The sequence below is a fragment of the Chionomys nivalis genome, chromosome 8, assembly GCF_950005125.1.
Source record: "Chionomys nivalis chromosome 8, mChiNiv1.1, whole genome shotgun sequence".
NCBI classification, from domain to species: domain Eukaryota; kingdom Metazoa; phylum Chordata; class Mammalia; order Rodentia; family Cricetidae; genus Chionomys; species Chionomys nivalis.
The window spans coordinates 92,492,919-92,508,646 of NC_080093.1; the positions used below are offsets into that span (position 1 = coordinate 92,492,919).

Consider the following 15,728-nt stretch of genomic DNA (forward strand, 5'->3'; position numbering starts at 1 on the left):
GAGGTGGAGTCAACATCCAGAGCAGCTGGAACCAAGCTGGTTGGTATTTTAACAGCTCTTCTAGACAGTAAAGAATTACATTTTCACAGTAGAACAGATTCAGACATAAACGATCTCTAAATGGGTCACAGTGTTGAATAAATGTACATAGGCATGGGAAAGAGAAGAGTATAGAGAGTCATAAAATAAGTTAATGCTTTTTAAATTAGGTAAAGTCTTTAAAGAGACAGAGTACAGATAATCATAGATTAAAGGAAGTTAAAAAATAAGCCACGTAAAAATGGAAAATTTACAAAGAGTCTGGATTCTGTATTTCATTGTATATGTTTTCTTTAAATTTTTTGACTGTAAAGGAGCCAAGTACAGAGACACATATCATTGTGTAGGCTGCTAAGCTAAATCAACATGTATATTATAAAGGTATTATGACTTCAAAATTTGGGTCTAAGGATATGATGCTTTGGAAAAGAGGTTTTTCTTTTGTTTTCACAGAAGATGAGAACCTGTGTATTGTCTCCATACAGTTTCATGGACCTAGACTTCCTTAAAGGTCACTGTGAACACCCGCACAAAGAAAATGCTTTGCCCAACTGCTAACTGAGATGAACCTAGCACAACAGCACCCCCATACAGCACAAAGCAGTTTGGAGAGAAAAAACTGCACCCATATTCCCAAATATTGTTTATAAATGTTCTTTTACATTTAAAGGGAGAGATGATATAGATATGAATAATTTGCATTGGTATGGATCTTGCTTTATTAATATAAACTTAAGGTCAATCTTGTTATATATATATATATACTTGATTAAGGTATTGTGATTGTGTAGTTCATTTAAAAATGTATAATTAGGAAACATAGGTTGTTAATGGATAATCATTGATAATAGTCAAGCATGTAGTCATTTGATTTTCTAGATATATAGAGATATATTTCAGTTAGATAGGCGTTCTTAATATCTTTCAAAGACTACAGAATATGGAATTTAAAATGTTTTAATATTAGGGCTTTTCATGACAATGAAAAAAAATCTGCTTCTGGCAGCACCAGCTACTTTAAGAGGAAGATGGGCATCGAAGAGGCTCCTTATAGACTTTGCTAGCCATTTGGGCAAGAAACTGTTCTTGCCTGGACTGCTTCACTGGACATGCAAAACCCACAAACAAATGACTGCTCAAATTGCCTAAAGGTGAGATGATCCTCCAGGGTTCCTGCTTCATAAATGAGTCTGTGAGACATTCTGCAGGACACAGAAAAAAGTGACTGAACTGTCTTTGAAATTTCCTGCTTCATGGAAAAGTCTGCTGGATACTATGGGCCTGTATGCCGAAAATGGATGCCCCAATGGGACAGAAGAACTTTGGGTGACTGTCCAGGCAGTGATATGTCTCTGTCATTTCTAGAGTTTTGGAAGTTGCTTACAATGCACTTCCAGTTTACTTAGGTAATATTATATGCTTCTGAAGTCTTTGATGGAGTTGAAGAATAGATAGATAGTAATAGTTATAATTTTCCATTGTTAGGACAGAAGATAGAATAAATCTAAATATTGTAACTGTAATTCTTGCTTGATAACTGTTATATGTAATTTTACTATGTTAAAGCCTTCCTTTTTGTTTAAACAGAAAAGGGGAAATGGTATAGGAAGTCCTTCTGTTTATGTGTTGCTTTCATTGGTTGAATAAAGAAACTGCCTTGGCCTGATAGGGCAGAACTTAGGTAGGCAGAGAACACAGAACTGAATGCTGAGTAGAAGGACAGAGTGGCAGACACTATGAATCTTTGGTCTGACTGACATTGGTTAGAATCTTGCTGGTAAGCCAGAGTCATGTGGAGATACACAGATTATTAGAAATGGGTTAAATTAAGATGTAAGAATTGGCCAATAATAGGCTAGAGCTAATGGGCAAGGCAGGGATATAATTAATACAATTTCTGTGTGGTTATTTTGGTTGTAAGATAGCCAGGTGGCCGGGACAGAAAAAAAGGCCATTCTACTTGTACAACATTGGATATGAGGCCATTTATTCCTCAGACTTATAGAAGTACATTTCCTGGTCTTGAGACTAGTATTTTTTTTAGTTATTTATGCAACTGTCTTTTATACACACCTGCTTATCAAAATTCAGTTCTCAGGGGTGGCAGAAAAATCTACCTCTTTCAGGCTGCAGATGAAATAACTGAAAAATTGATCCAGATATCCTATAGTTTGTGCTAAACACACTGTTTTATTTCTACAACCCACGTCTCTCGTGAGGATATGAATTGTTAAAAGGCAGTCTTATTTTGCTTTTCAAATATATTTTGTAGAGATTTTTCACTACCATGAATCTGATTTTATCTACTCGATTCTGTATAGATTAAGTAAATATGTGTGATGAATTAAAAAGAAGATTTACTGTTGAGTGTATCTTGCTAACTTTACTAGAACTCACTTCCACCAATTGCATGTCTATGCCTTCATTCTTCTCAACTTTATCTCTTTGGATTCATCTCAAAATTTGAAAGACACCTCAAATAAAATGCATTCTTAAAATTCTAGTGAGATAAACTAGTCAATATCAAAGACAAAAGAACAACAGGAAACTGAATACCCCATGCTCTTCCTACCATGTACAAATTATCATCGGCTAAGCATGTACGCAAGGCTCACATTCTAAGTATTCTGCAGAATCATTGGAAAACAATTTCCATGAAAGTTTTGTGATTCTTTATGGCCCTTACACAGTTTGCTTAAAAATCAGTGCAGTGACATTCCTGCACTTCGAGAAAACTATTGAGCAAAGCAGTTAATGTAGGTAGAGCATAGTAGTAGGGACAGACTCATGACTAACACAAGAAAGCTTTAGGAAGAAAGCAGAGAACAAATTGGTTAATTTGGTAGGGATGAAGACCTAGTTCCTCAAGCCTGTAATCCCTGTATTCAGGAGTTTAAGATAGGGATATTGGAAGGGGTTGGAGAGAACATCCTAAGCACATAGTGAGTTCCATCCCAGGCTTGAATACAGAGCATAATTCTGCCTCAATAACAAAACAAAACAAAAATGGTAAAAGGTTTCATTATTCACAATACAGAGGACAGGCGCACATTACAATTGTGTAACATCAATTGTGTCCATAGTAAGAACAGCAGTAGAGGTTCATGACCTCATCAAGATATGAAGCTTCAGCAAGGGATTAGCTCAGCAATGGAGCACAAGTCCAGCATTCACAAGGCCCTGGGTTCAATCACTAGAAGGGCAAAGATCAAACTAAAACAGGAACAGAAGAAGCTCATGATTTCAGCACTGGGGAGGCTGAGAGAGCAGGAGCTCAGAGGTCAAACTAGGGTCTACTATGAGACCATATTTCAAAAGAAGAGGAGAAGAGGGAGGAAAAACAAGTATGTTAAGTAAAATTCAAATTGTGGTGGCATGTCTGCTTATCTGCCACACCTTCTGTCACATATCAGTAGGTCAGATAGGATAAGGAACAAATGAGTTGCTTTATTGAAGGAGGTGTGTCATTGGGAGCAGGCTTTGAAGTTTCAATACGTGTGGCCATTACCAAAGTTCTCCACCCTCTGCTTCATGTTCGTGTCACAAGTTGTGATCTCTCACCCCCTGATTCAGCACTGTATTAATCAGGATTCTCTAGAGCAGTGATTGTGAGCAGCTGCCCTGAACTGCAGCTTCCTCCATGGTGAAGGCTTTCTTTCCATAGGGGCAGCTTTCCAGAAGATGAAGACATTTTTAGATGATTGTAACATGAGCCTGAACAAGTAACCTGACAACTTCCTGTAGCACTGTGTCCTAAGTTTAGAAGATCAGGAAGGCAGAGCTGACATAGGGGAACTGAATTCCTCTGATGGTGGAACCCAAGATACCAATGTGCTAGCATCCCATTGGCTGGTAGTTATTTAGTTTCTCTTTCTCAGTTTCAGCCCTTAGTGTCTTAACTTTTATTTCTCTTCTGGCTCAGCAGACATCAGACTTAGGACTGAGTCCTAGGACTCTGTGGCTCCATTCGCTCCTCTCCACAGATTCAGGATCTCTTGGTTGGTGTCTGAAGACCTCAGAGCAAATCTAGAGGGCAGAATTTGAAAGAAAACACTCTTTGTTCTGGTGAGTTTAATTCGAAACAGATAAGGGCCAGGAAAGAATTGCTGGCTCCTTGCTGAGTGTAGGGTAGTGGGCAAAGGGAGGTGTGGCCTTGACAAAAAAAAATTTTCAAATTACACAGTGGGAGTAAAGCCAGAGTGGTGTCTGAATGTGGAGTTGAAGTTCTCTTTGTGTAATAGTGTATTTACTGATGATTCTATATTGGTCTCTTTGCTTCTGTCTCTGTAATTGGAAGTCCCAATCTTTCTGGAGCCTATCATACATTTACTTGTACTGTTTAAAGCCTCAAGTCTGTAGAGAACTACTAATGTTACTTAAAGGTCATTACCCTTGCCTGCCTTTCCTTGGTCCATGTCTGCATGCCTAAATGAAATTCAGACTAGTGATTCCTGCTACAAAGAAAGATGATGCAGAAAAATCAAAACTCCAAGGCATCCCTTGGGATCCAAAGGTAACATCTTTAATAAAAAAAAGAATAAGAAGAAAAGAAGGAAAGAAGAGAAAAAGAAAGAAAGAAAGAAAGAGAGAGAGAGAGAGAGAGAGAGAGAGAGAGAGAGAGAAGGAGAGAGAGAGAGAGAAGAAAAGAAAGAAGGAAAGAAAGAAAGAAGCTAAGGAAGAAATACCCATGATTATCATGGTGCAGTTAGTGGGTTGGTGGGTACTTTCAAGTTTGCCCTGGGCGCAGGATTTGATTCCAACTAAATAGACAGAGAGGAGGTGACTGGGGAAGAGAGAGACTGTGTGTGAGAACACTGGAATCCCACACTTACTGAAGTCACAGCCTTTCTTTTCATTTGGGACACCGTACAACAGACCTGTGCCATACTCCCTAGACACCGAGGTTACAGGTGACCACTGAAGCCCCAGGACATTTCTGCCTTTCAGGAACAGCACAAGTTCCTGACTGATTTTAATGCTATAAAGACTGAAAGATGTCTGCTGATAGCGAAAGGACGAGGAGCAGGGAATCCCAGCTCCACCCAAGATAATGTAGACACCAGAGGGCAAAGGGCAGGTCTCCTGTGTCCAGGTTTACTTGGAAGATTGCCATGAGCCCATTCTCTTTCCCTTTGCTCTCCCCTGCTCTTCATCAGTTGTGGACCTGTCCTGCCTGATCTTAGGCATCGACTCTCTTTACTGCTATATGATATGAGATATTACAATGCACACATTAGAGTTTTCCAGGTTTTAAACTAGCCAGCATATAGTGAATAAACATTAGTTTGTTCCAGGAAATGCTACTTTGTAAATGAGTTCTGGAACAATTTATTTGCCCAGTCGATATAAAAAAAAGAACCATTTTTCATATGACTTCAGTACTTTCAAGTTTCATCATAAAAAAAAATGCTTTTACCTGCAACTTGATAGGCCATGGCTCCTTGGCATTCATGGGAGGCCTGCCTTTGATGAACTTAATGGGAGGAGGAGTTGATGGGAGGGTGGAAGGGAAGAGTTTGGGAGTAGGACTAGGAGGAGAGGAGGGAGGGGAAACTGTGGTCAGGATGTAAACATAATAAAAAAAATGATTAAATAAAAAATGTGTTTTACGTGTTTCTGTAGGGGTCAGCCATGATAAGCTAAGAATGGACAGGTCACCCAAAAGAAGTTCTTTACTTCCAACCATTATCACCTACCAGAGTAGAACTCTCGTCATCCATTAATTGAAATAAGAGGCCTGAGTCTCAGTAGTTTACCCTAAAGCAATGCCTGTATGCAGGAGGAAACACAAGCTTAGATTACCCAACCACCGCCCAAGAACAGACCATTCAAAGCTGTAAATAGAATCACCTGCCAGGACACATTCACCAGGACAACCCTAGACAAATGTCATCCAATCAGAGGTCCTGAACCTCAGAGACCCCTCACCCCCACCTTACTACTATAAAAATCTAATTCTAATTGAGCTCGGGGCTCTCCATTTATGCCAATACATTAGACATGTAGAGAGAACAAGTTTGCAAACTTTATTAAAATAAAGGCTCCTTCCTTTTACTTATGGGACTCTTGGTTTCCTTGTTGGCTTTTGTGGGAACTTTGAGAATTTTGGTGTTGAATTAGCAGCAGCGGGCTGTGTCCCGGGCACCCGGCCGCCCTCATGGCTAGCTTATGCCCCCAAATAATTACAAGGAACCTGTATTCTTTTGAACACTGCCTGGCCCATTAGTTCCAGCCTCTTATTGGCTAGCTCTTACATATTGATCTAACCCATTTCTAATATTCTGTGTAGCACCACGAGCTGGCTTACCAGGAAAGATCTAGACCTGCATCTGTCTGGAGTGGGAGAATCATGGTGACTCACTGACTCACCTTCTTTCTCCCAGCATTCTGTTTTGTTTACTCCGCCTATCTAAATTCTACCCTATCAGAGGCCAAGCAGTTTCTTTATTAATTAACCAATGAAAGCAACTGATAGAAAGATGACCCTCCTCCATCATTTGGGCATTATATTACAGAGCTCAAATTCACCAGGAAAAGACCACAGACTCAACTTAAATTATATTTACCTGGATTTATTAATTACTCCTAGTAGGCCAACAACAGCCTAAAGTACAAATCAAAGGTGTGTCACACATGAGACTGGAGAAGGGGTGTTTTAAGGTGGACAGCCAATGTGTGGAATGTGTAGCCCATTGAGAAACTGCTTGTACTGCCTCAGCTGTGATGAGCTCTCTCACACAGCAGTAAGTGGGATCCAAAAGCCAGACTAAGTAGTTAATTATCTCATAGCACTTTTACAATTTGGGGGAGAGTAGCAAGAAGTGAGAGTAGCCAGGAGCTTCTCTTTTAGGAATATAGAATGGATGTCTACACAGAATAAGGTTTTTTTTATCCATCACATACCCCATCCACAAAACAAACACTCTGTCTGTAGGCATATTGTTTGAACTGAACGAACCTAGTTGTTTTTTTTTTTTAACTTAGTATCTTTTTTTAAAAAAAAGATAAATTTTGCTGGAATGGGGAAGCATTTAGAGAATGATACAGCAACGTAGTGCAATGGAAACATCCTAAAATATATTAATAAATCCTAATGAGGTCCCCTACTAATGGAGGATATGAAGTCCCAACAGGCAATCGCTTGTCACCAAACTAGGCTTTTTCAATGGTTGGACTTTATTACATTCAATAGAGTTGTTGGACATAGTGTCATTTAATTTGTATTTTAATAAGTAAAGTTTGCCTGAAGTTTAGAAAGCAAAAGAGTCCCACCAACGGTTAGCCTCACTTACCAGGCAACAGTGACATACATCTTTAATCCCAGTAGCCACACTAGTTTGCAGTAGAAACCAGGCAGTAGTTGTGCTTGCCTGTAAACCCAGAATTAAAGAGGATTATAAAACAGGAGGTGATAGCTCAGGTTCAAACTCATCCTGAGATCCCTGGAGGCAGGATCACCATTTTAGACTGAGATAGAGATAAGAGCCAGTCACTGGCTGTTTTGCTTTTCTGATCTTCAGGTTGAACCTCAGTATATATCTCTGAGTTTTTAATAATCATGCTTAATAAGACAAAGGGTTGCCCTCTAGAAAAGAACTGTGGAATCTCCTTGCCTAGGAGCACACCGACAGACTTCACTGAACATGAAGAAGTTGAGCTGGTGCCAACATGGAGCCTTCACCTCTACATTCTACTCTCTCTGGTGAAGGAAGGTCCTCTGCAGGCTACCAAAAGAAATGCAAAACACCAACCAAGTCACAAAGCCTTCACCTACAGTCTGTCCTGCCTGTGAGATATGCTAGCACAGTGGTGGCACAGAACTGGTAGCAGTAGCCAACCACGGTCAGATTTGACTTAAAGCCTGTATCAAGGGAATGAACCCATATCAGCTATTACATGGGCAACCAAGAACCAGAGGCTAGTTTTCCAAGAGACCTACGGTAAAAAAACAAACACTTTGGTCTCTAAAGAAAAAAGGGAAAACAAAACAAGTAAACTAAGTTTCATTTTGTTTTGAGTTTTATAATTGTGGGTCTGCCTGTGTGTATACACATTTGAAAGGATGGTTGGGATGGTCACAGATGGTGGATTCCTTGAAGCTGGAGTTACAAGTAGCTGTGACCTGCTTCATGTGGGTGCCAGGAAGTCAACTAGGATCTTCTACAGAGTAATAAACACTCTTAAACAATAAGAAAAATCGTTGCCTATGTGAATCAGGAGATGGGCTGTGTACACTCCACTTCAGCCCGGGCTCTCTGGTAAGAGACTGGTAAGGAGAAGATCAGAGGCTCACACTTATTGGTGCTGATGAAGGAGAAAGTACAGTGGGGGAGACATGAATAGTTTGATGCTTGTAACACTGAAGGTGTGATTTTGTCCTGGGAAAGGGAAGGACAGAAGGATAGTTACAAGGTTGATGGAAGGAAACACGATCTTCCTGGTCTTCAGTGGAAGGAAATAACAATACTGCATCTGAAATTAGTCATTTTGGATGAAATATGGCAGAGAACTTGCAAGGATGACATGCTCCTTTGCCATGTCACTGAACTTCTCTCCATATTTCTCTCCTTTGTTCTTTTCCCTTATCATCGTGGGAATTTATTGATCTCTTAACAGTTGAGTGCTGATTTTCCCTTTCTCACTTGTTCCCCTTCTCATCGTACCAGTCATTCAGGTACCTGAGCAGAAGTGTCAGGAGTACAGACAAACAGAATCAGCATCACAGCAACAACAATGACCTCATCAGTCCTGGGGATGATCAAGGAGGAGTTGACCTGTCCTATCTGCCTGGAGCTTCTGAAAGAACCTGTGAGTGCCGGTTGTGACCACAGCTTCTGCCGAGCCTGCATTACTCTGAACTACGAGTCCAGCAAAGGCGAAGAAGGGGAAGGCATCTGCCCTGTGTGCCGAGTTCGTTATGTGTTTGAAAATCTGAGGCCTAATCGGCATGTTACCAACATAGTGGAGAGGCTCAAGGAGTTCAAGTCCAGCCCAGAAGAGAAGCAGAAGGAGAATGTCTGTGCAAAGCATGGAGAGAAACTTCAGCTCTTCTGTGAGAAGGACATGGTGGCCATCTGCTGGCTTTGTGAGAGATCTCAGGAGCACCGTGGTCACCAAACAGCTCTCATTGAAGAGGTGGCCAACGAGTACGAGGTAAGAAATGGGAGGGTGTGGGACACAGAGCAGGACACAGTAAAAGATGGGAAGTCTCCACTTTGTGTAGACTTTTTTCAATGATCATGTCAGGGTTATTCATACAATTTAATTCAGTCTCGTAACTCTCAATAGTGCGTCTAGTAAATGAATGGCATATGGTAGTGAGGAGAGTGTCTGTGTGGCCTGTGTAGTGTCACATGACTCACTTCCAGAAACTGACTGCTGATGAATTTGAGGGTATAGAGGTCTCCAGAGGAGTTCCAAGACAGCCAGGGACACATAATAAGATTCAGGTTCAAAAAAAAATTGCAGTGCCAGTTGTGGGACTTGTGATGCGTGTATATATTTATAGGAAAGACCAGGGGAGCTAACAAAGTTTCCTCAGTTTTCTGATGCCAGAATCAAAGTGACAGGTGTGTACTTGGTGGGATGACTGACTGAGAGAGATTTCTTTGTCGGTATGGGGTAGTTTGTATAAATACAAGAATGGATTGAGCTGAAGATGAAGATTTACCTACTTTATGTGCATAAATCATGGCACAAGATGTTAAAAAGAGAACAGTCTTAGACCTCCTGTCATTCCAGAAGGATTTCTTGGCCTTTGGCTAAAAGCAGCTGTCCTACTAATCACGCAGCTTGACTCTGCTACAATTCCTCACCCACAGGGGAAGGTCCTGGTGGCTCTGCAAAAACTGATGTCAGACAGGAAAGAATTAGAGAACTGGAAAGATGACCTTCAAAAGGAGAGAACTACCTGGGAGGCAAGTGGGTACCCTACATCCTAAGGGAGTAAGCCTGATGCATGGGAGGGACCTGGGCAAGAAGCTCCCTGGCTCTTCATTCCCTGGAGGCTGATGGGGACAAGAGGCCTTGATTTGTACTCTCTGCCTGTTCCCTTGGAGCTGGGGCTGCACAGAGAGTGCATCACAGCTGAGCCTGGCTGTGTGAGGAGCTGACACCATGGCGGGGGCCTGGTAAGAATGGCACTGAGTCCTGGGACTAGCTACTGTGGTGCTTTCTAGAACTGTGATCACTGGGAAGATGCTTTGGAACTGTGAAACTGTTACAGTTCTGTTCCTGGAGTTAGCTGCTCTCAGGGGTTCAGAGGCAGGATCAGGAGTAAACAGGCAGGAATACGAGTCGGGGACAGCTGTGTGAAAACTGAGCCACAGACTTGCATCCCAATTTGCCTTGAATGACCTTGGTAAAGGTGACCTAAGATCTGTGTTTGAGGATGACATGGACAGACACTGAGAAGAGACACATGCTTCTCTAAGACTCCCTTACCTACTCAAGCTCATTTTCCATGAGAACTCCCTATCAGAACAGTGGATTTCTGTCTCTCAGTCCCATTAGGACAGTCTGAATAACTCTCCGTTTTCATATCCCTGAAGAACCAAATACAGAGTGAGGTAGAAAACGTTCAGAAGGAGTTTAAAGGACTGCGGGAATTCCTGGACTCCGAAGAGAAGAATGAGGTGGAGAAGCTGATGAAAGAGAAGGAAGACATTTTAGACATCCTGGAAGGTTCTCATACTGAGCTAGAGAAGCAGTGGGAGTCAGTGAGAGACCTCATCTCAGATCTGGAGCATCAGTTTGTGTGCTCAACCATAGAGATGCTGCAGGTAAGACCTCAGGTCCAGCATCTGAGAGTCAGGACACCTGGAAGCCATTCCCCTCCCACTGTGCTGCTGTGATCTCCCTGGGGAGGACAGTAGGTTTCATAGGCTCTCCCAGAACTCTTTCCAGCATCAGTCTCAGAGACTGGGAAGTTATTGCTCATATTAAATGAAAAAGGAAATTGCATGTTTTAGTTTTTAAATACAGTACAGTAGCAGAACCTTGAGAGATCTATTGCATCGTGGATAGTTACTATCCTACTGCAATGTGAGCATGTGTGAAAGATATTCAACAGTAATTTGTCATTTCATCTGAATTTGGTGTTTGAAGAGTTTCACCCCCACTGCCTCTGATTCAGTGATGTGGCCAGAGGGAAGGGGAGTTGACACCCAAGATCTCAGTGAGTGTTTCCTCCTTAGTTTTCAATTGCAGAATTGAAAGGTGTCTTCTCTATCCTTACAAGTATAATTTTTGTATTGTATTTTATCACTATTGCATTTTTAAATACTTTAAACCAAAGGCATATTCTGGTAATAAATATCTCTGTAGGAATTTGTTTCTTTCTTCTCAGTTGTGAATTTTATAGACCTTAGTAGTTCTGTTAACTTATCATACACATTTAATTTATTGGTTTCCATTGTATTGATTTAATTTTTATTGCTATCACACATTTATAACCTGTATTAAATAGAATTAGACACATCTGGCTAAACTAAGCTAGTTAAGGTAGATAGACAGTGCAGCCAACGTACTCTACAAGTCTGAAATAATCACACAGAAACTGTATTAATTACAGCACCGCTTGGTCAGCAGCTTAAGCTTCTTATTAACTAACTCTTACATGTTAAATTAACCAATTCTTATTGTGTTCTATTTTACCACAAGGCTCGTGGCTTACCAGTATGGTTCTGGGGCAGTTGTTCTTTTGGCAGCTACATAGCATCTCCCTGACTCCACATACCTTTCTCCTCTATCTCTGCTTAGAATTCCTGCCTTACCCTATTCTGCACTGCCATAGGCCCAAAGCAGTTTCTTTTTTACCAATGGTAATAAAACATATTCATAGCATACAGAGTGGAATCCCACATCAGAAAGAGAAAAAGAGACCAAGAGGTATGGTTAATTGTATTTAAGGATCAGACAATCTTCTTCATTCCGAACACATTAAATTGTATCTAAATGATTAAAATAATGTAGAAATCAGCTTCTCAGACATGTTAGTTTTAAGTTAGTGATGGAGGGCTAACATGGAGCATGAATATGTCATTATCCATGTGTTTAGTTGTATATACAGTAAATCCTATGTAAGCTTTCAAATGATCATTTATTCATCTTTGTTCTCCAAAGTCTTGTAGTACAGAAAATAGTCTATTAGTTTATACATAAGTCAAGTAAAGAGCCATGCAACATGTGCATATCATGTCTTAGAGAACTGTGGGTGACGGGCCTTAATTCTCTTTTGACTTTGTCTATGTACCCAGTGAGCCTGTGACCAGGATTTATAAGAACATTCAGTACATGCTATAAACAATGTTTCTTCTTTCTTTTTCCCTAGGGTGTGAATTGTGTTTTAACAAGGTATGTTTGGGCTGACAGGGATGACCAGTCCTATTGTCTGTTGAGAATTATTTAGTATTCTGCTGGAATATATGTCTCATAGGGTTGGAAAATTTAGAGAAATGTTATTCTGAAGTTCCAATAAGGAGGAGGAGGTGAGGAATGGCAGACTCTTACTGGCTTGTAACTACTGGGGACAGATTTGATTCTCTTTTAGAGGTCTAGGTAAGGGGAGTCACAGAGTTAGGCTCAGCAGTAGGAAGAGGCAAATGGAGCCACAGGAGCTTTCAGACTCCTTGTGGTTCCATCATTCTGTCTGTGCTCTGTGCTTGTGTCTGGCTCTGTCTGCAGCTCACAGGTACTTGATTCACAGATTCATCCTAGATAGGGTATGTCTTCCTTGTCTGCAGTGCTCACAGAATTGTATACTGGTAGAAATTCCTGTGGATCTGTGTATTTCACATGGGGATAGAAATGAAGTACAACTGCTCCATGTGAACCACACACTTCAGAAGACTGGAAAGCTGTGCCCTTGTGTGTAAAGATCACACCCAGGCTGTCAGCAGCACACTCATGTTCTTGTGTCCAAAGTCCGAATCTCCAAAATACCCCCAAGAGACAAAATTTGATGCAAAAGAAAGAGGGGAGGGGGTATTTTGACCAGGCAAAAAGAGGAGGGCTTGGATAATTCCAAACCTGCACTGCATAGCTACAGATCCAAGCCCTCCAAAATGAAATACTTACATAATTGAGGTTGACTCAAGCCTTAAGAAGTTGCAGTATTGATTCTGAGCATGAGGACATTTGGTTTTGTTTGTCGCTTTCTGTTGGCCTTGCCTTGTGGGGTCAGATGTTGCTGGCCTCTGATTGGCTTCTCCCTATGGCTGGGACTGAGGTCAGGCTCTAAGGTCGGCTACAACTAAGGACAGGTAAGGGGCAGACACATTTTACTGAGTGACTGAGACTGCCTCATGCTGAGGTCTGGAACTTCAGTGTCAGCATTAGTTTGATATTTCAGTCTTCTTTTCAAAAACTGTCATCTCTTAAAAAGGAACCTGGAGAATCAGAAGCTGGCCAACAGTGTCCAGATTAACAAAAGTGTTTAAAGTTTGTCCTGGAAAACAGAGATTTACTTATTTATCTATTCTTCTATTTTTTTCTTTGTTTCTTTGTGTCTCTCTGTCTGTTTGGTGGTTGGTCTGTTTTGCTGTTGTTGTTGTTTTTCTTGCAGGGTTTCTCTGTGTAGCCTTAACGGACATGGAACTCACTCTATATACCAGGCTAGTCTTGATGTCAGAGATCTACCTGCCTCTTCATCCAGAGTAAAGGGATTAAAGGCTTCTGACTCCATTCCGAGCCCACATAAGATTTTTTTAGACACCTAAGTTTGATTTGTTTTGAAATTCACTCATTTCTTAAGAGTCTAAGAGGGAAGAATACAAACTCAGGGAGCAAGTTTTTGGTGGTACAAGTAAGGAACTCAGCTCCAGAGAAGTAAGATTTCCCCAACATCACATAGGAATTAAGCAGGATGGGTCATGAGTGTGTCTCTCATGTCTGCAGAGGTAGTATCTACCCGCTCTCCCCCTGTTCAGAATTCTCAGGAGAGCTCCAGGACCTCTATGGTTAGAATGATAGGGAGTGATAGGGAGTCCATGGTGGTCAGAGGTCACACTGTCTAAGATGTGGAGTCAATCTTTTGTCCTTAGGAGTCAGAATTTAAGACTGAAAGAGCCCCAAATGATCCCGAGAAAAGAGAGAAAGATTTTCCGAGCTCCGGATCTGAAGAGCATGCTGAAAGTGTTTCAAGGTGAGAGCAGGTACATTCTGTGGTTACCTGGGGGACCCTAAGGATTCTGGGGCTGCACTCTCTGGATAGAGACTGATGTCTCTGATTAAGGGTAGAGAAACTGAGAAGAGCAGAAAGTGTGTCCCAGTGATGTCATCATATTTAATGGACATCATCATTCATCCCGTCCTATATAACAGTTTTCAGACCTTCCCCCACTCTGCAGAGCACATTGACTTTAATGTTCTGATTCCCTTGTTTTCATTTAATGTTGTGCATTTTCATCATTTCAGGGCTTCGGGAAGCCCAGCGCCACTGGGGTAAGGAGAAATCACACCATCAGCCTCTCTCGTCTTAATGTCTCTCAGAGTTTATTTCTCTTCTAATACTTACATTTTATGTGATTGCTCTCAATATGCACAACAATCTGCCTCTCTTTGACTTTAAAAATGGCTCTACCAAATTCCCTCTCGCTTTCTTCTCAGGCCTCTGCTACTTAAATCACAAATAAGGCAGTACCTTGTTTCTCATTGTGACTCTTAATTTATTTTTCTGCAGTTCACGTGACCCTGCGTCAACTCAACATTAAAAACATTGTCATTAACGTGGACAAAAGACAAATACAACATAGAAGTGGTTATAGAAAAAATTTGCAAGTTTCTGAGTCCTATGATTTAGGCGTCCTGGGGTTTCCAGCTCTGCGCTCAGGGAAATATTACTGGGAAGTAGACGTGTCTAGATGTGATGCCTGGCTCCTGGGAATAAATGATGGAATATGTGCTAAACCCCAGCTTCCTTCAATGAATCAACAGGGCATCAAAGCCAAATATAAGTCTTATGTTAACCAACATGTAAATTATCAGCCCAAATATGGCTACTGGGTTATAGGGATGATGGACAGGTCTGTATATAATGCCTTTGATGAGTGCTCTGTCACCCACAATGCCAGTGTCTTGCTCCTCTCTCTGACTCATCCTCCCACTCGTGTTGGAGTTTTCCTGGACCGAGAAGCTTGCACTCTCTCATTTTATGATGTTTCCAATCATGGAGCTCTCATCTATAGATTCTGTGAATCCTCCTTTCCTAATGCGGTTTATCCATATTTTAATCCTATGGAATGTTCAGAGCCAATGATCCTCTGTGGGCCACCTTCCTAAGCCCTCCCCCATATCTGCACAGTGTCTCAAGTTTGATATATCTCATACGTATAAGCTCTGTGGGATCATTTTAACTTTTTTTTCTGTCTTTGCTTGCAGGGAACCATCACACTGCCTTGGCCTAGCTTCCTTGAGAGGCATGAGTCATAAGTTTTTCATGTTATAATCCATGGCTCCTGGGGTACACTGTGCCTTCCAGTACCCAAGAGATGAATGCACTCACTCAGGCATAAAACATTCAGGCTATATTGCATTCTCTGTTTGTTCCCCCTAATAGTCAGGGAAGCATGGAAATTTGACAGGACAATAGGTATTAGACATTAATCTTGGGTACCCTGTATAACCTATAAACCTAAAAAGCAAATTGCATTTATCCTGGCAATTGCCACTATGATCTGTTTCTGATAAAG

The 15,728-nt window shown here is 41.2% G+C and overlaps 1 protein-coding gene across 2 annotated transcripts; it reads left to right on the top strand.

Moving 5' to 3' along the window:
* Positions 1 to 8,772: 8,772 nt before the first annotated feature.
* LOC130880204 (tripartite motif-containing protein 30A-like) lies at positions 8,773 to 15,420 on the top strand. 2 transcript variants are annotated; one of them, XM_057779143.1, is made up of 7 exons: positions 8,773 to 9,192; positions 9,861 to 9,956; positions 10,590 to 10,820; positions 12,371 to 12,393; positions 14,082 to 14,182; positions 14,455 to 14,481; positions 14,720 to 15,420. In XM_057779143.1, the coding sequence occupies exons 1-7, from the start codon at positions 8,773 to 8,775 to the stop codon at positions 15,316 to 15,318; spliced, it is 1,497 nt and encodes a 498-aa protein (XP_057635126.1). In that variant the 3' UTR covers positions 15,319 to 15,420. The 2 variants fall into 2 exon arrangements, with proteins under 2 accessions (XP_057635126.1, XP_057635127.1); XM_057779144.1 differs by lacking the exon at positions 12,371 to 12,393 and adding an exon at positions 12,761 to 12,765 and having other exon boundaries at positions 14,064 to 14,182.
* The last annotated feature ends 308 nt before the right edge of the window (positions 15,421 to 15,728 follow it).